At 37.3% G+C, this 22,694-nt stretch overlaps 2 protein-coding genes across 6 annotated transcripts in view; both read right to left on the bottom strand.

Annotated features, from left to right (window-relative positions):
- Positions 1–12,024, bottom strand: part of FSIP1 (fibrous sheath interacting protein 1) — a 69,742-nt gene extending 57,718 nt beyond the window's left edge. For 2 of the 5 annotated variants that reach the window (XM_050975723.1, XM_018907495.3), the window contains exons 1-8: positions 10,907–11,886; positions 10,381–10,567; positions 9,412–9,561; positions 7,851–8,023; positions 6,899–6,980; positions 5,366–5,464; positions 2,429–2,508; positions 1,603–1,710 (exon numbers count right to left, since the gene is read on the bottom strand). In XM_050975723.1, coding sequence (XP_050831680.1) covers positions 1,603–1,710; positions 2,429–2,508; positions 5,366–5,464; positions 6,899–6,980; positions 7,851–8,023; positions 9,412–9,561; positions 10,381–10,567; positions 10,907–10,999 — 972 coding nt within the window. In that variant the 5' untranslated portion in view covers positions 11,000–11,886. The other 3 variants (XM_018907492.3, XM_018907494.3, XM_018907491.3) reach the window with 3 other exon arrangements.
- A 3,126-nt stretch (positions 12,025–15,150) lies between these two features.
- GPR176 (G protein-coupled receptor 176) overlaps positions 15,151–22,694 on the bottom strand; it is a 32,760-nt gene continuing 25,216 nt past the window's right edge. The window contains exons 2-3 of the mRNA XM_009101966.4: positions 18,795–19,047; positions 15,151–17,829 (exon numbers count right to left, since the gene is read on the bottom strand). Coding sequence (XP_009100214.1) covers positions 16,722–17,829; positions 18,795–19,047 — 1,361 coding nt within the window. The 3' untranslated portion in view covers positions 15,151–16,721. The remainder of the gene's footprint in view (positions 17,830–18,794; positions 19,048–22,694) is intronic.

Genomic DNA, 22,694 nt, shown 5'->3' with positions numbered 1-22,694 from the left:
CAAATGTCTCAGATGCTGCCAGCTTTGTTGAGACATCTGTTCAGGTTAGACAGTGGCCACAAAAACATAAGTATCCAGCATGGTACTACATTTGTGCCATGTTAACCACCTCCTAATCAGAGAGTAAAAATCACAGAGCAAAAACACAGAAATGACTCTACAGGAGTCCAGTAAGATGTAACTGCGCTTGTTAGCTACAGCTCAGTGTCAGTATCCCATACTCCAAATATCCAAATTACCCCAGCAGTCATTTTACTCCAGGATGAAATGGACTCACATATTGTCTTTTGTATTTTCAGGATAGTTTTGTTTGGAAAATAAGCTTCTGTCCTGTCAATGTTTCCTGTGTGTTAACTCAGAACAATACTTTTATAACAGCACGGTCAGTGCTTTCTGTGGAACATCTGAAACAATTATACCCCTGCAGCTTCAGCTTTGACAATTAAATTAGCATGAAAATGTGTACTTCTAAAATATTTTTAACACTCATAAAACATTCTTTCAGGAAGTGAGAAATGCTGTTTGGATATTTGGCATATATAGTAGTACAAGTCAAATAAGATTTTCTAATCCACATTACACCATACAGAGGAATTCACAGAACATAACCAGATCTGCCTTGATTGACAGACTCCAAAATATTACTCCAGCCAATGTGATTGCACCAGCTTTTTAAAAGTCAGAATAAAATAAGATGAAAGAGGCCATCAGCTGGATAGTTACCTGGGCCAGCCTGAAGTTGCCTAGATTATTCAAGAGCTTCCTCATGATTTTTGTTATGAAGTAGCCACAGGAAATGCCTCACCCATAAAAAACTTCAAATGTAGGAGAGAAAGAATCCATCACTAGACTACACAGGTCTAAGTAACTATTATCCTTTCTTTCACTCTACTTTGATAGGGGAGTTAGGCACTTTTTTTCTCTAAAGAAATGATCTAGTACAGACTGGAGCAACCCATAAATTACCCTTCTTGTCCATGGTATCAAGGACATACAACAACACACGTGTCCTGTAAGATGATCTACTTCGTATCTAATATTAACAATGAAATCTCTATAGATACATGCCAACATGATAGTGACATATAACAAATACAAAATATGGACAAACATTACACTTGTCCATTGCCTTGATGCCTTGAGAATTGAAGCAAAAAAACCCAAACATACTGTCAGATGTATATTTCCCTAGTTACTGCATTTTTAAGTCCATTTATCAGTTGTCAAAAAATTGTTGTTGGGAGGTTTTTGCAAGTAGTTGCTGGCCTTTCTCCCCGAGACTACAGCATTAACCACTCAGATTGATACTCCACAACTTCACATTTTATGCAAAAAAAAAAAAAAAAAAGTAATTTTCTCCAAGTGTTGCTCTAAGGTTCCCTCCTCCCATGCCTAACTTTTCTTTTAGGTTCTGATGTTAGTAAAATTAACAAAGAGAAGTAACAATGAGAATTCATTTTTGGAGACAAATTCAACAGGATCTATCCATATTTTCTGTCATATCTCAGTAGGGTATTTTCATGGTAGAACTAAGATCAAATTTAGATTTACTGTAAAAATAAGCCAAATACAACAGAACAATACTGACTAAATTTGTCATACCTCAAGGTCTTGCAATTCAGTTCCATCTTCTGTATCTTTCAATAGTTCAGTTAGCCTTTTCCTTTCTCCTTCAAGCATAACAAATTGGTTTCCTGAATCCCTTGCTAGCTGAAATATTTACAACAAGAAAAAAAATCCATGCTTAAAAACTCCACTAAATCAAACACCTCCAAAACAAAGCTTTTAAACTCTATGAAATTAACAGCCAAATCTTGTTTATTTCAATAATACAAATTAGCACTCTGACAGAAAAATATAGCAGCCTACATATAATAAATTTATAATCTTATCTTAGTCTTTGAAATAGTGGGGAGGCAAATATTTTTCATTGGATGAAAAATCATGATACCTACTAAGTCCTCACAGGAAAAAAAAAGGCAGAAAATCAAGGGATGTATTTTTCTGACACTTGGTCCCATCCAGGCTACACATGAACAACAAGTATATCTAGCCTTTATTTATGCATCAAGTTAATAATAAATAATGTTAAGTTTATTTAACAGTAAAAACATTTTTTAAGTCTTAGGATATTGCCCTTAAAAAAACCTACATCCAGGCACAAACACAACAATTCAGTTTCCAGTACTATTTACCAAATGCATAGAAGCAGTATTATCCTTACCAATATGAGCATCCAAGCTGAGAACTGCCTAATGCAGTATTCTGCCATAAAGAGCAGTTTTAACAGAAAGGTAATTTCTTCATTTATGCCTAATTAGCTTCTAAAGTTCCTGATTTTAAGAGAAAACTATTTCCAAAAGTACTTATTGACTAATTCCTAGCTAACATTTTAAAAATAGTATTGGTTTTATGCTTCAATGCTTACCTCAATGTTCTTTTTAATGAAATGCAGGCTGGTTTTATTTTTGCTATGCGTTTTTTCTGTTTCTAATTCACTTGGATAATCTGATGTTTGAGGAAGAAAAGTTGATACATTAAAATCATTACTATTTTGACTCTACAAGAACTGTAATAACATCAATCCCATTCAAATCTTTAGCAAATATAGAGAGTCAATAGATAAACTTTTTGTATGATGTTTTCATTATTTGTGTAAATAGTATTATGTATTATTGTATTTAAAACATACTATTGCCAAAATCTAATTTCGTTTTCAACTTTTTATTGTATGAAATCACTCAATGTTACAAAGGCTAAAATACTTTAGGATTTCTGACCTCAAAAATGTTAAACATGGTGGCCTTAAAAGCCACAGCATTCCTTTAAACCCTATCATCATTGCAGTTTTCTCATCTTTACAAAACCAGACAATAATTTTTTTGAAAACCACAGAACTATCTGGAGACATATCAAGTACATTTTTCTAAATAAAACAGCTGAAAAACAGATGATATAGTTGATATTATTATAACACAGCTCATAAAACAAATATTGTTAAAAAATATAACTCATCATGGAGCTGTAAATTTATTAAATACACACATGATTTTCTAATAACAATAGAATTCTATCCATGACCAAAAAAAAGGCATGATTCTGTTTTTCAGAGACTTTTACCATGCTCAAAATACCAATTCCTTACAAACAGCAAATATTTGTCACATTAAATAACAAGTCTAAGCAAATATAATCAACTTCTAAATTTCAATAACTACTTCAAAAGCAGGCATGGAACTTTTTGCTTTTCTGGAAAGCAGAAATTTGAAAAATGAGTAGGTTATTTCCCTGCAAAAAATGAACTTGACATGTTAGATAATAGAAGACAGGCTACATGGAAATAACTCTTTTTCAGAGTGAAGAGAGAATGAAAGCAAACTCCCAAAGATTTGAAATAAATTCCATGCATCCTTTACACACAAACTTTAAAGGACTGAAGTGTTGCATCTGATCAAGAAACCCCCTCACAGTTCAAATGCCCAACTGTTTTCTGAAAGCATCCTAAGCTTTCTTTACCATTACCAGGCAACATCACATGTCAAGGAAATGGACCATATAGGAATGTAAGCATTAATAGAAAGATGACAAGTTGCATCCTGAAATAAGCAGAACACACCAAACACCAACATAACATGCAAGACATACCTTATTTTAAGCTATATCTTTCACTTGACTGTAGAATAGCATTTCTGAGAGGGAGCTATCATACAGAACATCTCAGAACATTGAAGAAAGAAGAGACAGACATGGATCACTGAAGACTGCCAAAGGTAATTAAAAGAGAGATTGCAGATAGACAAATTTTCCATATGCATTTTGGTAGATTTGGCACATATTTCAAAGATTTGGTATAAATCTTGATGAGACTGATGAAGTAACAGCATAAAACTAGTGCATACATTCTTCTTCCCAAGCCTCTCTTGTTTTTGGTCTGCCTTTATGACAGCTGTGACACAGAAATCCAAAAGCAACCAAAACAGTAATTCTTAGCTATTCAGAAACCACATGAAAAGCCTCCAGCAGAAATAGTAAAAGTCATTTAAAGCAATATATATTGCTCACAAGCTGTAAGTGATCTCTGCTTCACGCATTCCCAAAGTAGGAATGTGCAGAACATCTCAAAATAGTGCAAGTGATAGCAACTCCCAACCATTCCTGTACTGGGAGCTCCAGAAGTCAGTGCTGTATTGAAACCTGGTAATGAAACCTGCCATTGTTATTCAAGGGCACTCCAGCACAACTCAAAGTTTGGAGAAAGAAGCTGAGGCCAAGCTTTATTTAAAGGGAGGAATGAAAATACATGGTAGAAAGACAGAGAAATTAAAAGCTTCAGCCCACAAAGAGAAGGTCACATACTGGGGAACTAAGACAAGTGCTAAAATGATAAAGGAGCTGAGTTCCATGTTCAAAAATTAAAACATGCAGTCACATTCTACAAACTGCAGAGATATTGCTGCCATTCCTTCAGCCTTAAGGAATGCACTTATACTACATCTTTGTCATCTTAGCCAGTCACCAGGAAGATAGATTACTTTTGTTTACATAGAATGGTAGTTGACAAAGAAATAAACAATGGCAGCTGACAGCAATGGCAGCTGAAGCTATTATTCTTATATCACAACACATGTGAAAAGTTACTAACCACACAAATTTGAATTTCAAATATGAAAAGAATAAAGGCATACAAACACAATTCCATTTATTTGACATACACCACTAACAGAATTTGAAATGTCTGTACAACGCATGATAACACATGGTTCCTAAAAGAATCAGCAGGTGGTTGAGTTTTGCCAGAAAGTACTTATTTCACAAAAGCAATGCAGACTTTACAATAATCAGGATAGCAAAACATAAAATAAGGTGTCTGAAGATTTATGTTTGACACAAATCCATATGATTTCTGCTGAAAACCAAAAAAATACAGAACAGTTGCAGTCAGATTCAAGACCACTTGTCATTTCCAGATAGTTTCTTGAATATAAGCCTACTAATAAAAGCTAAGATATCTTTGCTGGTACTCTAAGGTAAGTTTTTAAAGAATTACCATGAAGAATCAATGATACATTTTACAATATATCAGTTATACACACCTCTTACTTTTGAAATGAAAGAAAAATGGCTTAATAAACCCAAAAGTAAAAAATTTTCTTAGCATCTTGAGTAAAACGTCTTAGATAAGTCACATAGCTGCTCTCTTCTTTCATTTGTAAAAAAGGTAAGAACTGTCACTCTTCCAGTAAGTAACCTTGCTTTTTCCCATATCACTGGCCTTGCCAAAAAGGCTGAGTCTTCATTACCCACCCATTGCACATGTCGTTTTGCCATTTCTAAAAATGCAAACTCTACCATTAATAAAGCTTACCCTGGTTTTCTTGGGCTTTATGGCAATTATAATCTTCAGGATTTGCGTGCATGTGAAATACTGAAGTGCATATTTCATCTTCTTTAGCATGGGAGAGATCTGTAAGGAATTTTTTCCAGTAAAATTTAATTGAAATGTATTTAAAGAAGATCTAGCGTCATGTGTATCAAACACTTGGAAAGTAAAGAAATTCACTTGGATAAGTGACATAAGCACTGTATTTCTCAAGAGATAAAGAAGGGGGAAAGTGCAAAGTGTGAGTCATATTTATGCAGATTCTTATGGCTGTGTTCATGTTTTTAACAACTACTACCCCTGGAAGACAATTCATCACATTCTCAAAGACACAGCCCAAGGCCCTGAAGTTCAAATGCCTCTGCAGACACCATGTGGCAAGTCATCTAAAACTCTGAATGAGAGTAAGGCATCCAGGTTTTCACAGCTGGTGTCTGCCTGTGCATGAATTATTAGACTTCCAAGAAGCTTAGGTCAAGGGCATAGTCTAGAAAAATAGTGTTCAAGCATCCTAGTTGTTTCAGTTACTCAAAGAAAAAAATAAATCAATTGACATATTCATATGCGCCAACTGGAAATACCAGTTAGAGCAGTAAGTCACAGTCTATACACTTAGCACTTAGAGAAAAGGACTCATATTGCAAAGAACCAAACTAATTAAATGTGATTTTCACAATGAAAAAAACATACAAAAATCAGTAATAATGAAGTGTAATGGACTCCACTGAACAAATGATTTTGTTAAACAGAGCACGGGGTAAGGAATTTAGGGCTGCTTAATTAACCCCTGATTTACATTTCTGCTGTGAATGTGTCAGAAGGTTTTGCTGTGCCTGAAAGGCTTGGAACACTTAAGTTATTAATGATTTTGTACCCAAACTTGTGCTTGATTTCATAGCTATATAAAAAACTATAACAGCTCTCATATATAATTTACTTAATAAAGCTCTATCGAATTCAAGTTCTGAAAAGCAAAATATATTAAATCAGGGCAGCCATCAAGACATTCACTTAATTAAATAAATACCAAAATAAATAAGACCTGAAAAGTAAGGCACTAGCATGATACAGAAAATCTCAAGATCAAGCTGGAGGAAAGCTATAAATCTAAACTATGTATTTTTTTCAGTGCAGTACACCAGAAACCACAAGATGCACATGGTCTCTACAGGAGATACTTTTGAGATAAAGGCGTTAGCAGTTATATAGTCTGTTTGTCTACTGCTATTTTAATATATCCTGACATCTACTGGAGGCTGTCTAAATATCACCGGTATCAAGTTGTTTCCTTCCCTTGGTAACACAAACTTTAGCATAGAAATAAAAGCAGATTACATTGTAAATAGTAACTTTTGTTTAAATATTTTAACTACACATTGCTACCATTATTATGCATGTACTTCCAACATTCAAGCTGAGATGTTTGCTCAGCAATAACCATTCAGATCTCAAATCCTTATTCTCTCCCCAAAAAGAAAAAAGATAGGATGTATCACAATTCTGTTTCTCTTTACTTACCAGCTGTATTATGCCATGGTGAGAACACTAATAACTGGTTTGTGTTTTCCACCTCCTCATTGCTTCCTGTGGTTCTGATACACTATTCCAAAGAAATAAACTGTGTATGCAGAGATACGTGCATGTATTTAAAGCACATTCTTTAAAGGAAAATACACTGTCTGCTTATCAGATCTAATGAACTTCAGACCCTATTAAAAATTACTCCTCTCAATTTATTCAGATGACCTCAAGAAGAAAATATCTCCAGAAGTTATGACAAAAGTATGGTGAAACGTTAAAGCCTCTGTTACATATTGCCTTTTATGTGGAGACCCACTTCACCTGACAAAGAAGCTCTGTAACCTCTGTGCGGCTCCAAATCTAAATCCAATGAAATTATGAAATGCAGTCAAATCAATCATGGTTTTTAGCAACTCACATTTCTATTCATGTAAAACAGAGGAAATACTAACTTGTTTCAAGGCATTTAACTGCTAGAGGCCAGGACAGGGATAGGGAAAAGGAATTTGTGTTGTAGCATTCTTATGACTTCTTCAAGCAGCATCTTTAATTTCTTCAACAGACAGTACTGAAACAACTGGGCCTAACAAGGATCCCACTTGAGCAGAATAAATGCTTTTCAGCCCGGGTTCACTGATGTTACCTCCTGACACACCTTACTCTCCCTGCAAGCAGAGAACTCAAGCTAATACTGTGCTAATAAACCACACCCAGACAGATGTGTATTTGGCAATTTGTCTTATCAATTTTTAAGGACCATCTCCTTCTTTCAAAGCCTGCTTAGCCAATAGGTATTAAAAACTATCCAATCTTACTTTTTAAGATCCATTCCTTAATTTTAGTTAGCCAACTATGAGTTACTTAATAATAAAGCTCTCTGAAATATGATAATTCCATAAGATGGTACTCTAAGATATATCAGTCACAAAATAAGCAGAACACTTCTAACCTGAAGTTCTTCCCAGAGCATTGCCCTCATTTCTCTGCCTTGCTTTTTAACTGCTTTTTCCTTAAAACACCGTTTTTCAAGTATTGTGTCAAGTTTATGCATTTTCCTTATAGCTGCTTGAATCCGAGCATCTGTGTCCATGTCTTCAGGACATTCCAAGTCAGACAAGTCTGCTGGAGAATATATTTAAAATTAATGTTGGCTTAAAGCATATCAAAAAAACAAACAAACACTAAAAAGCAGTTCAAGTAATTTGGCAACACCCACAGGCAAGAGTACAGCATTCTCAAACACATGTTAATTTCTAAACCTGTTTGTAGCAGGGAAAAATACAGAAGTCTTTGCAACAGAGTGCTGAATCAAACTCTGAGCTGTATCGGTTGGATATGGAGGTGTGGGAGAAGAAAAGTCACCTATTTTGGGCAAGTGATTTGATTCAAATTTATAATAGCACAGTGACAAGATCTCCATAGTATCTGCAAAAAAATCACTGACTTTAAAAATATAAAATAATTTTTTCAGCCTGACCTGTAGAATACATTTTAAAATTAATAATTCAAAAGAGACATTTTTGAGGGGGGGGGGGTTAAGAGAGACCCTGTAATATCTCTGCCTTTAAATATTAGAGAAGTTTCAGTCTTATGTCTTAGCAAAACCAGATTCCTATACTAGTTCTAGAAAAATATTGCTATAAGAAATAAAAAACTGTGAAACATGATGGAAACTACCATTACTTAATTAAAGTAGATTTCTACACTGTCTCCTTTTTTTTCCTAAATATGCAGATTTTAATTATAACTTTTACCTTTTCCCCTTCCTATAGCATCCTCATGCTCTGTCCTCTTTTATGGCTTCCACATTAAGAGTAGAGGAAACATTTGTAGCACTGTCCCTAATCCCACAGATTTACAAATTTTGGAACCCTGTAACACTCTATTTCATTTTCTAATCTTTTGAGGTCAAATGTTTTACATAGCCATTGATTCAACCATTTACTGTGATGCATTGGTCTACTTACTGCCACAAAAATATCAGGGATACAACAAGGGGAGTGTTATTAAAATCTAAGTGAGCTACAGAGGACAGATGGACCAAATGACAAATGGTAAAAAAAAGAGCACATATTTCAACTGGCCTGAACTCAGCAGATTGATATAAACCTTAAACTACTGAGTGAAGCTTTAGGTTGAGTTCTATTGAATTTCTGTTCTGTAGATAGTAATATCCCATTTGGTGACTAACATTGCTGCACTGGATATGATAACCACTGAATTCTGCCTTATTAGACTGATTGAATCTATGGAAAACTCAAATTCTATTATAGCATTAAAGAAAATTAGTATCCATTAATAAAGCAATCTCTAAATAAAGATTTCATCCAATACCTCTTCAAAAGCACAATTCATACACAAATTCAATTTGCAGTATTCTTTTATAACTATAGAATATACACACAAATACGTGACCATTACAAACTCAGAAGCATTAATAAGAAAAGGAAAAGGTTTTATTGCACTACCCATTTTATACACCTGAAAAATACTATCTGATTTTGCATTACCTGGTTTTCCTGGGGAAGGCTCACAAGATTTCAAAGTTTGTGAAGTTGTATCTGACTTTGCATTTCTTGGTTGTCCTGGAGAAGGTTCACAGAATTTCAACATTTGTGTTTCAGTGCTTTCATCTCGAGAATCTGAAGCAGAGGTACATCCTGCAAAACACAGGGAAAAGTCTTTCACAATAAACCAGGTACATTTTTGTCAATTAGGGGTCACCACAGAGTCCTTGCAATTAATTAATTTAAAAAATAGCATATAATAGTACACCAGAACTCATGTTAAAAACAGGAGCAGGAATCAAGGGATTTCTTTTGACCCAAATTCTGTCATGAAATCTTAAGTAAATTTCAAGACTGTATCCAAATATCTGCTTCAGTCACTGGCCTTTGCATCTCTATGTGTAAACAGCTGGACACCCCAGAACATTAATCCATTACCATTTACAGAACGACAGAAGAATGCCATGAAACACTTCTGCAAGTGCTTCAATTAAAATTATACACTGCTTACTTACATTCAAAGCACTTTATAAGTATTAACGTTGTTCATTTGTTAAATACTGTAATTTCTAACCATAGATTACAGGTTTTAGGACAGGTGGACCATTATTAGAATACAATGTGTCAAACAAATGATCATGATTACTCTGAAAAGTTTGATAAAAACATCTTAACAAAAACACTTTCCTACATGATTCCATGGAACACACACACACGGGTTTTAATTATCTTTTAAGCTAGATCACAGTTTATGATGCCACAAGACATGTACAGTACTGTACTGACAGTAATAATACTTTCAAAGGTGGATTTCATAGTGAAGAGAAATGAAGGTATGGATTTTGACATCTTCTTTTCCAGAAATTTGCCTATTTGCAACCTCTATTCCTTCCATCAGCAGAATTTTACCTGAACTCTAAAAACTTGATATTTGGTCTAGACACAATACAAGAAAGTTTTAGTAATTCCCACCTGACAACTCATTGGGATTCCATAGACACTTGTGAAGAGAGATGGTCACACTCTCCACTGTTTGCTGATCAGTTCTTACTTCCTGGGCATCAGATTTATCTCTGTCATCACCTTTGTTTTCTGCTGGACAGCCATCTTCTAGACCACCTCTCTGATAACCATCAGCCAAACTGACGGGTGAATCAACCTGTGAAATGAAAATTATTGCCACCATGAAAACAGGGATGTTTTGGGTGAAGAAGATAACCACAATACTCACATGCTATCACAAAGGACAACAACGATTCTGTACAACACTGCAGAGCACTTCTTAAGTAACAGAACCATTTTCAGGTCTGATACTGATGCTAGGAAAGAGGTCTTTTACTTAGATTTCACATTGATTCTCCAGTTCATCATCCCCCAGACTGTCAGATTTGGTGTTGTCAGGTTAGGGTACTAAAAAACCAGAATAGTACTTCTTTAACATTCTACTATGAAAAATTAGCCATGGAGGTTTTAACCTGCTGAAGGAGAGAAAAATTACCTCTTGCAAACATGGTTCTGGTGTTGTTAACTCCATTGATGTACTTAAAGATCTACAAATAGGTTGAGCTAGATGCAGGCCTTGAAATTTCATCCAAGTTCCTACTTGTATTATCCACTGTTACCTAAAATTGGGGGAAAATCCAGCAAAAACAACCTTTCAAATGAACAGTTCCATAATAAAGCACTACAAGCCCTGCAATATTTCAGATCTACATTTAAGTTTCAAATGCTTTCTAGCAACTCCCTGTTGCAAGGTTTTTCCAATTCAGACTGGCTTGCCACTCTGAATGTGCTTTTCTTTTTAATATACATATAAATATATATTTATATCAAGCCAATCAAAGTACTCAAACGTGCTTATTATCAAAGACCCTTTGAATAGCATACATCTTACAAATAATCTCACAACAAGAGGAGTTATCATGGCTGTAGTGTAAACCACAGACACACGCGTTTCTCTGAAAAGAAACAACAAAACTGTGTGAATTCACAGGAATTCGACATCTCAGCGCATCGTGACACGTGCTGGAAATTCTCAGAAGGCTCAAATGAATGCAAGTCTTTATTTCAGTGTAAGGGAGGCAGGGAGGAAAGCAGGCAGGGAGGGAAGAGAACGGGAGGGCAGGCAGGGAGAGAGGGAGGAAAGCCAGCAGGGACGGGGGAAAGAAAGCAAGCAAGCCAGCAGAGAGGAAGGCAGGGAAGCAGGCAGGGAGAGAGGGAGGCAGGAAGCCCTAGCCCCTGGCCTAGGGCTGCCTCTGAGGAAAAAGCCGTGGAGGCAGGCGCGTTGGGGCAGTTTTGCGCTCCCCTTGGGCTGCCTTTCGCGGCTGCAGTGTGCCTGGAGCTGTGGGCTTTGTGGTTTCCGAGACCCTAACCCTAGGCGTAACCCTAACCCTGAGGGAGCGAAGGAGGCAGGAAAGCAGAGAGGAAGGCAGGGAAGCAGGCAGGGAGAGAGTGAGGCAGGAAAGCAGCGAGACAGAAGCCCCGTCCTTACCGCGGGATGGCAGCAGCGCGGGCGCCGGCACCGTTGCCGTGACGACCAGGCCGGCGAAGTCTCGCGATAGCTGCGGTTGCGGCGGTGCGGGCCCGGTCCCGCTCCGTTGGTGGACCGAGCTCTCCCCGTACCCCTCCGGAGCTCTGCCCTCCCCGTCCTGGTAGAGCGCAGCGCTGCCTGCCCGGCGCCTCGTCCTCCGAGTCCCCCGTGCCGCTTGTGTGAGCACAAGCGCTCTGCCGGCCGCTCGGAGCAGTGCCTGTGCTGTGCATTATTGGTGTTCTCTGCCCAGGCTTGGCTCCTGCACGCATTGTGTCATGCTCGCACACAAGGAGAGCTGAGTCGCTTTTCAATAAACCCATTAAAGTTTTTACTGTCGTCACTGTTTCTAGGTGAACACTCGCTGTTAATAAGGAATTCGTTATTAATAAGGGGAGCGCCCTTGCCTTCCTAATCCCATCCGTTTTTATCTTCCCTGCATTTAAACAAAACGTGAGGATTAATGCCCATGGTCCGATTATCTTAAAAAACCCGGCAGAGACAATTCCGGGCTCCTACTGCTTCCTTTGATACCCCCGTGTGTTAAAGGCGGGTTTTCATTGGCAGTATAAATTCACAAGAAACAGTTTCCTCTGAAGAAACAAAGTGTATCTCGCTCGTATTAAGGTTTTGATTGACAACTGTTTGTGCCAACATAAATCTTACTTAGGTAGTGGTGTTTTGTATTGAGGTCTGCTGTAGAGCTTTTGTTGATGCTTGCAGTATATTGCATTTTACTGTCACATGTGCCACTAAGAGAACCATTTTTCCTGGTATTTAGTGTAGTCACCATGCAGTGTGGTTCCCAGTTAAGAACTGAAGACTAACAGAAAATGCACTAGGGAACCCTGTGTGGTTTTGCCTCCTCCCTAAGCATGCTGAGCTCTGCTATGTTAAAACTTTAATGTCTTCTGATTGTTAAAGCAACACCATAGTGGTGTTTGGAACCTATGGTGCTTTCCAGATGGTGCAGATGATGATCTGAAGAAAAAAAATTTAAAAAAAAAAGAAGAGTGCATGTTTACATGTGCAAGTTTGCACGGGCCAGTAATGACAATGAGAAAACAGTAGAATGGACGGTATCATTCCAAACTGGCTAAATTAAAATATGGGGGTATTAGGAATTACATTACCTATGCATAATGAGGTATGGCAAGCAGCTAGGTGCAACTGCCCAATATTTATCTTTTTTCTACAGTGCAATGCATATGCTGAACAGCTGGCAGAGTTTGTCTTTTTCCTATTACAGACTGCCTACAACCTCACAAGAGCCTATGAAAGGAGACCTGGAAAGCAGATCTGGGTCTGGATCTGCTTACAAATGGACATAAAACTCTTTTGAAATTGGTGCAGGAATAGGCTTCTTGCTGCTGTTTGTCCATGTAGAACCAGTGAAAGTTTCCAGTGAGGCTGTCACACCTGAGATGGACAAATAATGGCTGAGCAGGGATCTGTCAAACCACAGTTGATCTTATCATCTGCCCTGTGTCCTGAAGACCCAGAGATGAAGAGGTTCATAGAGCTCATCTCAAATCCCGTAAATCAGGTCATAAGAGTCTTCCTCTCCAACAAGGACTAAATTTTATTAATAACATTAAATATTACATAATCTCAAATATTGTTATAGGTGGCAGGTGTACTGAAGTTTGAACTAGAGCTTGTACTGAAGCTTGAACTAGAAAAGCAGAATCAAGGATGAGCTTTTTTTCCCTTTCCAGGAACAGGTCAATTTTGTTCCAAGATAAACTACATAGTTCTTTGAAGTACAACAATTTTTTTCTTAAAAATAAAAAAATGTTGGAATGGAAAAAACTCTGTCTAGAAAGTGGACAGGAAGAAAAACACTCCAAGATGTGCTTTTCATCCTAAAAAATAGGTTATAACATGATGAAATCACATTTAGACAAGCTGTCTTGATACTCAGAAAACAGTTGTCATAGTAACAATGTATTTATCCTTTTCTTCCTAATCCAATCAAAAAGAGATACAAACAACAGGGGACATACAGGGAACTTGTTCCCAATTACTATTCCTTACCTTCACACTCCTTTTCTGAAAAGCCTTTTAATACACATAAGGTAGCCAAAACACTTTAATTTCATTGTCTCATCGATGTTGGAGGAAAAAAACCCAAGATTTTTTAATAGTCATTTGTTATTTACCTTTGATTATTTTTTTATATCTGTGTACTCACCTGAAGTACCTTTTATTTACCATAGGCAATAATTCTAAGGCAGACTGTAACAGTTCCAGTACTCAGGTTAGAACAAACACAGCTAATATTCACTACATTAATTCCTCTAACGCTTAGGGCAATAAACAGACTCCTATCTTGCAAAGGAAAAAGTGATTATGTAAAAAAACCCCTGTAACTCACTTCTGTGTAATTTTATTGTGATGTTATAACAAGATTTGATTTTTTTTTTCAAGTTGGACACTGGAAAACATTTTGCCCAGGTGAATAATTTGAACAACAATCCAAGCAACAGCAGTAATGACTCAAAGCTACTATTGTCTTAAAGGAGTTAAAAATGAAACAAGTCAAATATTCCATCTTGCATATTTTCTTACATTCTATCCCTCCACAAACTCCTACTTTGATTTTTACGTTTTCAAGATTTTCTCAATGGCATCTATTCTTTCACTAATTTTGGAAAAACAAACACTCCATTAAATTACTTTTTATTGGCACTTTTAAAAAATGCATGCTGTAGTACTTCTCCACCTCTGCCACAAAAGAACCAATTTTTTCTGGAATCTTTCTTCTGTGTGATTTCAGGCAAGCTATGTCTGTCTTTTAATCTCTGTATCTAAGAAGGACAGCTCGGGTTCCCACCACCCATCTGGACCCCTTGAAGACTGTTCCTCACTCCCAAACTGATAAGCTCTTGAACTAGCACTGAAATGCACTGAAACCAAAGTGAAATGGAGAAAAACATATTTTACACAGTAATTTATACACTTTAAATACATTTTTATTAAAACATTTGCTTTTAATGACTTGTAGAAATCCACAACCTTGGAGCCATCAGAAGCTGGTGACTTCCTTCAATCATCTTGAAGGAAGAAAAGGCATATTCTGCTTTAGCAGAATTTCTTCTTACTTTTATGATTAACTGGTTTGATTTAGTAAGTTTCTTTGAACTTGTCAAGATTCTTCACCTTGTCCCTTTTAAAGTATGCTTTAAAGAAAACTACTTTCACAAACAGACAGTAATCACAGATAAAGGTTCAGCATGCAGCAAAGGGCTGAAGTACAGGAAAACCACAAGGAGCAAAAGGTGTTACAAGATTGTGCTTTTAAGAAACTACCCACAGAGACAACAGTGAGTGCAGATGAAAGACTGTTTGAACAAGAACTAAAATGTCAGGGTTGCAATAGTATTAGGTCACCTAACAGACAGAGTTTAAAGTTCACATTCAGTATAAATGAGACAAAATGCCTGTGATTGTGCAGAGAGGCAAGCTGCAGCACAAGACCTGAACTCTCACAGAAAGGCTGCCAAGCTGATACCAGGGTTGGCATGACTGACTCACTCAGGAATTAGGCACCAGATTTGAAAGTTTTGTGTTCATACACTGGATGGTCTGCTCTGCAAGATGAGTGGAGCAGGAGGGTTGATATCTGTATCGGTGAAGATAGAAGGAAAACTTCTCTACCTCTGGCAATACTGAGCAACAGCACTAACAAACCTTTCCCTTTTTAGGGCTGTTGCCAGCTTCTTCATCCAACAGTTCTGCTGTCACTGAAACACTTAGAATCCCTCTCTTGTGAGTCTCTCTCATACATAGAGTATGTGAGAGTGAGACAGGCTCAGAAGCTGAGACTGTCACACTCAGAGAAAGGCCACTAGCATTTCACACCCATTTCTTTAATTTGCTTGCCTTCCCATAAGAAAACAGCAGAGTGCACCATCAGCTAAGTTTATTTCAAGGCTTACCCTTTAGTTACTTAATACATACATTATACTTTAAGGACACTTGTATATGCCCTTTATCGCAGGATTCTTAGCACATACATCTTTGTTTATTGGAATCAGAATTTGTCCTGCATGGTCTCCAATCCAGTTTTTACTTATACCTACAAGAATATATGTGGGATCTTTATAAAAAGAGGTCTTTCTCAGGTTTAACACGCATGATGATTTGGGTATTCTTGGCTTTGTGGATGTTTTAACCCAAAAACCAGTGTTTAAGGTTTTAAAATATTTTAGATGCTTGGTAATTAATTTGTGCAAAAAAATTCCAGCAAGTTTTAACACTGATCAAATAAATGCACGTAACAGAAAACAAATGCACTTGATAGTCCATCCTACTTCATTAATGAAATGCGCAGAATCTTGCTGTGTCTATTTGTGGGAGAGCAGGACTTACCATGCTGCATGTCTTCTGCTCTCTACAGCCTTTCCTGTTAAGTTACTTTGATGCCCAGTCCATTTTAATACAACATAACATTTCCCAGAAACCAACTGCTGTATTTCCATAATTTAGCCATTAAAATAGTTCCCAAATTCATATGTACTTTTGAAAGTTAATAACAAGGTATCATTGTAGGGATTTCAGAGCTCAAACTACAAATTTCCATATATATTTGATATATTATTTTCATTAAGTATTTCATATTAATAAGGAACACTTGTATATATGTTTTTCTTTTGTTTGTTCGTTTAACTTATATTTGACAAAAAAAATCAGGTTGTTACAAATTTCAACATAAAAAAGATCCATGGGATCAAAAATGTAATAGAAAGTGACCTTCCTCTGTCACTTAAAGCTCCTGCTCTTACTAAGAATCCACCTTGGGAAAGATACTGACTTTATTGTTTCTGCTGACTTTTCTTTCTGCTTTACACTTTGGCTGTTTTGTCTGGATCAGCTCTTCAGGGGTATTCCCCAAAGGAGGCAGGAGTCGCTTTTTATTGTTCCGGTTTTCTGAGAGCCACTGTGGAGGCAGCTCAAAGGGTCCAAAACCAAACTGCATGGAATACTTGTCATTTACTGCATCAGCTTCTGTGGGCACAGCTGGGGCCACCTGAGCTGCAGAGTCTGCAACCGTCTGTGGCATAAACCTGTGAACCGAAGTCTGTCCGAGCTCCAAACTGCTGCTAGGAATTTCTTTCTGTTGAAAGTCACCAGAGCCAATGGATTTGGTCTCATTCTCCTCATCTTCCATCGGCTTAAAGATTTGTTGTTGCCCAATATGGAACATCTCCAGAAGCTGGCTTCCTGAATGGACACTGGGCTCCAGATTATCATCTGCAATACCACCCGAGCTGACAATGTTTCTCCTGCTGAACCTTCGGTGCAGCTGCACTACTGTCCCCACTAAGCACTTCCGTACCGATTTGTTAACAGTTAAAAATAACAAAGGGTTGGCCAGCAAAGAGACCTTGGGCAACCAAATAGCAGTGAGGAGCAAGAAGACTGAAATATCTGAAATATTCAGTATGGTGCGGTAAATCACCAGAGTCACGTAGGGGACACTGCAGAGGATAAATATCATAACCATAGAAAGCAGCATGATGTGCAGCTCAGCCTCTCGCTGGGAGGCATATGGGATAGAAACTGTATTCTGAGGGGTCCTTAATGCAGCTATGATGACTTTTTTCTTCTGGCTGGCACTCAGCGCTCTGCGAATAAGAATCATAAAGAGAAATACCACAGCCACCGGTACAATCACAGTGGTGATATTATAGATGATGACATATATCAGGTGACCAAGGGAGTAACTCCAAGATTCAGAGCAAGTGGACATGGCATAAATATCAGACACATTGGTAACAGCAAATACTGGAATGCTGGCCACTATTGCATGGGCCCAGATATAGATAACCAGGTCTCGGGATTTTGCATCAGATATTTTTCTTTCCAGAGGATATAAAACAGAGTAGTATCTGTCAAAAAAAAAAAAAAAAATTATTTTCTTGGCCATACTGCTTATGAGAAACCTCTCAGCCACCTGAGCATAACAGTCCAAATTCCCAACTGGGTTGCCAACTGACTACCTGTTTATGAAAGGGAAAATAAAATAAATAAATAAATTAATTAATTAATTAATTGATTAAACACCCACCAAGAAAACCCCCAAAAGGTCTGCCTTTGCAGGTCTGTCTGTAGAAAAAACCTGACTGTTTAAATGTCAAGATCACATTTTTGGTGGTGAAAATTTCTTTCTATACATCACTTTGGCTGATGCATATGAATATTATTTTGAAGATTTCACCATTAACTCCCTTGTAAACTAGACAGTACATTGCACACACTCAAAATTTCAAAAGACATTATGGAGGCATGTGTCACATTCAAAGGCCAGACTCATAGTTTTAGAAGTTGCTTTATAACAGATTTTTTCTGGATATTTGGAAAAAGCTGTTGGTCACAAATTACATGTTATTACATTACATGTAATAACATGTAATTTGTGTACATGTTATTAAATTACATGCAATTACATTACATCTAATGGAAGTACAATAATGTTTTGCTTTGCACAAGCTGTGGTTGGCAAGCCCTGAGCAAAAGCATTGCTGAATACTGAACATTCTGTGTGCATTTAAAAAAATAAAGTGCTTCTCTAACATGCACTTCAAATTTCAGAGATTGATTGATTGTTTGCTTACTACTGGAGTACTGGGGACAGTAAGCTCACAGAGTTTTCATGGCAGACCTAACTTTTCACACTTATCAATATAAGCAGTAGGAGTTTGTGCTTTTTGTGAGGCAGATCACAAGTTTTCAACTGATATGCTGTTGTGGTTGCAACATTGGTGTGCATTACAGATAGTGATACCACATTTACCAAGACAAGGGGAGAAAAAAGAAAGAAAAATTCAGGATCATGGCAAATTTTCCCCATTACCTGTCAAGAGCAATGGCTGGGAAACTAAGGATGGTCACTGAGCAGAAGACTTTGTGCAGAAACTTGGCAATTCTGCAGAAGAGCATCGTATAGATCCACCAGCAGCAGTGTGGACTGGCACTAAGAGCAATGTCAAAAGGCACACAGACTAGGCTGGCACAGATCCCCGAGCAGGCCAAATTCTTAATGAACCGGTTTGTTACCGATTTGAGTAGCGATGTTCTGCAAGTTGACCACAGCACCATGATGTTACCTGTGAGTAGAGACAGGAAGCATAAAAAAAGGAAAACAGACAAACAAACAACTAACCCCAGACCCCAATAACAATGATCTTAACAGATTTGAATGTTCCCTAGTACTGCAAATGAAAATAATTGTTTGGAGTTTGCCAGGTATCACTGATTTGGATCATGATGCTGCTCAAATTAGGAAGTCTGGAAGGGCTAGTGCCTTCATGAATCAGAAGGCTGAAAACATATTTACCCCAGCTATCCCCTCCCAGCTTCTGGTAATGAATGGATTAGGGGATTTCAAAGGCAAATGCCTAAGAAAACTATCTAAACCATATTTTTAAATACTTATGTTGATTCCTATATAAAATGGTCTATCCTGAGTATTCAAATACAGAAACTGGCTAAAGTGTTCATATTTTAATAAATAGTACAGAACTATTTTTTAAAGATAAAAATTTACACTATTACAAATTTACACTAATTAAATACAGATGCAATTAAAATATAAATATAAGTATGTAGTTTTAATCTGTTTGTAAGCGGATTATAGCAGCTTGCTTTTCTTTTCACTGACCACTTCAATGGCACGGACAGGCCTGTGTAAAGCAACATCCAGAAGAAATATACCTTCCCCCCCCCCCCCCCCCCCCCAAGACATTCTCTATGTACATAATTACAAAACAAATGGGACAAGGAGAACAGAAAAAAAAAAGACTTGCTGCACGTAACTTCACAGAAGTACACACAGAATGCAACCTGCTGATTCAGATATTCAAGCTCTACACATTTGTTTCAAATAGGGTAGGTGGATAGCAGTGAAGCAGACATTCAATAAAAAAAATCCAGGATTATCTATGACAGTATTTTTCCCTTATCATTGCATTCCATCCAAATCTCAGTAAGAAATATTATATGATAGACACAAGTTCTCCACAAATTTCCCTATGATTCTATCTTACACAACAACAGCACAAGAGTAAATTAAGTGATCTGTTCTTACAGCATTGGCCCCTTCAATGCATATCAAGACACCGTAAAAAGGATTTTCTCTCTCCTTTAAAAATCTGTCTTTAGAAAGATCACAGAATCATAGAATAGTTTGGGTTGGAAGGGACCTGAAAGATCACCTCATTCCAACCCCCCTGCCAAGGGCAGGGACAACTTCCACAAGACCAGGTTGCTCAAAGTCCTATTTAACCTGGCCTTGAACATATCCAGGGATGGGGCATCCACAATGTCTGTGGGCAACATGTTCCAGTGTCTCACCACCCTCACAGTAAATAATTTCTTGCTAATATCTAATCTAAACCTGCCCTCTTTCAGCTTAAAGCCATTTCCCCATGTCCTATCACTACATGCCTTTGTAAAAAATCCCTTTCCAGCCTGCTCTCTTGTAGCTCCCTTGAAGTATGGGAAGGCTGCAATGAGGTCTCCCTGGAGCCTTTTCTTCTCCAGGCTTAACAACCCAACTACTTTAGCCTGTCTGGATCAAGTGCTTCAGCCCTCTGATCTACAGAGGCAAAGTTCTCTGCTAGCACAGCTGAGTGGGGCACACTCATGTAGCATCATGTAACAACATCATGTAACCTGCACCCAGCTTTCCAGCCCTGACTTCACAGACATTCTTTTTCTCCTTTATTTTATTTTTCCCAAAGCTGCACTGTGCTGTACCACTAGATCAGTTGAAGCATAGCTAGCAGCATACAAACACTGCTCGACTGCTCGACAAGACAACTCCATTTATTCTCTGCAGCTGGACAATATTCAAAGTAGAGTTTAGCTTCCCACCTCCAAGCAAAGTTCAACTGTTCTTACTGCAGACCATATCAACAGCCACATTGTGGATACTCTATATTGTTGACACTTACCAGAAGTTCTTTTGAGTTGAAGTGTAATTGATTTATGTGGCAGATTTGTTAGCATTTTTGTAGGTTACCTACAAATAGACATAATGAGAGAAAACAGCATCTTAAGCTGCTGATTGAGATATGAAAAAGCAGCTGCAGTCCCCCAAAACTTCTCTCTGTTGACTTTATTATTCTTTGCCTTGATTTCTCCTCCAATCAAAAAAAAAAAAAAAAAAAAACCAAGCTTTTATGTGCCAAGTAAGCTTGGCACATAAAAGCTTGGAGTAGAGTATTCCAATGGTTGTCCTTGTCAAATACCAGCAAGACCATATTCCTGTTCACATGGCCAATGTGTATACCAAGTGGCAAGTACCAAGAACTAGCAAAAAATCTACTTCTGCTCTTGATAAAACAGCACTGTTTCGACTGAAGCATGCAATATTAACTTTAAAATCTACCTCACACACCTCCTATTTCAGTTTGGAGTACCTGAATGTCATTTGGGATTCAATTTTCTATATATTGTGTCATGTGTCTTAATGCAAATTCCTTTTGATACTGACAAAATATTGAGTTACACCTCTAATATCTAATGTATTTTGAAGAAAGGAACCATCACCTGGTTTTGGCAGGTGCTTTGGGCTCGACAATGTATTCCTCAAGCAGTATTCAATTAGTTGTGTTTAAAGCTTTCTGAGTTCCTAGGAGATACTCAGTCAATCAAACCACTTGCTTTCAAAAATATCTCCAATTCTCCAGCTAATAGAAAGTACTTCTAACAGTAATTATATATTTTTACAATGCCCTGGAGAGGGGAGAAAACAGGCTTTTTTGTGTGTTTTTGTTTGTTTGTTTAAAATGAATTTAGATCTTTCATCTAGTTTCAATTGCATTGATTTTATAACGTTAATTCCCAAGCAAGTTTCACCTTTGTTAGAATTAATATAAATTAAGAATGGAAAACTAAAAGAATTCAGAAGAGTTTTCCTTAATACTGCAGAAGCTTCTAGAGAACCACTAAACTTTTCTTCAGGATACGGCAGAGCAGCTTCATGCAAGACTCCACATTATCATCTGTTTAATTACTTCTGCAAATTATGTCATATTGTCATTTATACATCAGAGAGTCACAAGGAAATTAAATTAGCTCTGTTCTGACTATCCTAAAGGGGAAGAATGAAGTGTAAAAAAGTATTGGTTCAAAGATGAGAAGGAACTCTTTAAGCAGATAAAATCAAATCAGAGCCTGAAAGGCAAAAAAGGATAAGCAGACAGAAGTGTCCACTTGGGACACTGGAAAATGAGCCAGGGAATATCCCTCAGGGAAACATTATTTTTTCATTAGCAACTATGATTTATCTATTACTAAACTGCTCTAATGAACAGATCAGCTTTAGTATAGACTGGTAGATCTTTGTGCTGATGCCTTCAAATCAAGTATTTCCCTTCATACATTGCAAAGCAGAGGAAAAATTACACCAGAAACTTTGCATGGCATTAAATATAAGAAGTTTGGAACAAAACCACAAACATTTCCCTTTTCATTGTTCCTCAGTTTTCCCCAGCAACTTCTTTCCATGGAAGAGGATAACACTGTTCCAGGCAACAAGGTAATTCAATAAACAATTGTGCTCTGAATACCAATTGTGCTCTGAATCTTTTCACAATGTCTAGAGGCTCTTTTCCACTCTCTATGTATTCATCATTCACTGATGAACTTGGGAAAAATTTATTCTCCTTAGGGTACAAGTGTACTGGAATGTTGCACATCCTCACAGTGGGCAAAGCTGTCATTTTCTACCATAGGTTAGTTTTAGAAG

The sequence above is a fragment of the Serinus canaria genome, chromosome 5 (genome assembly GCF_022539315.1).
Source record: "Serinus canaria isolate serCan28SL12 chromosome 5, serCan2020, whole genome shotgun sequence".
Lineage (NCBI taxonomy): Eukaryota > Metazoa > Chordata > Aves > Passeriformes > Fringillidae > Serinus > Serinus canaria.
The sequence above is the reverse complement of the archived record's forward strand: the minus strand, read 5'-3'. Positions and strand labels throughout refer to the sequence as shown.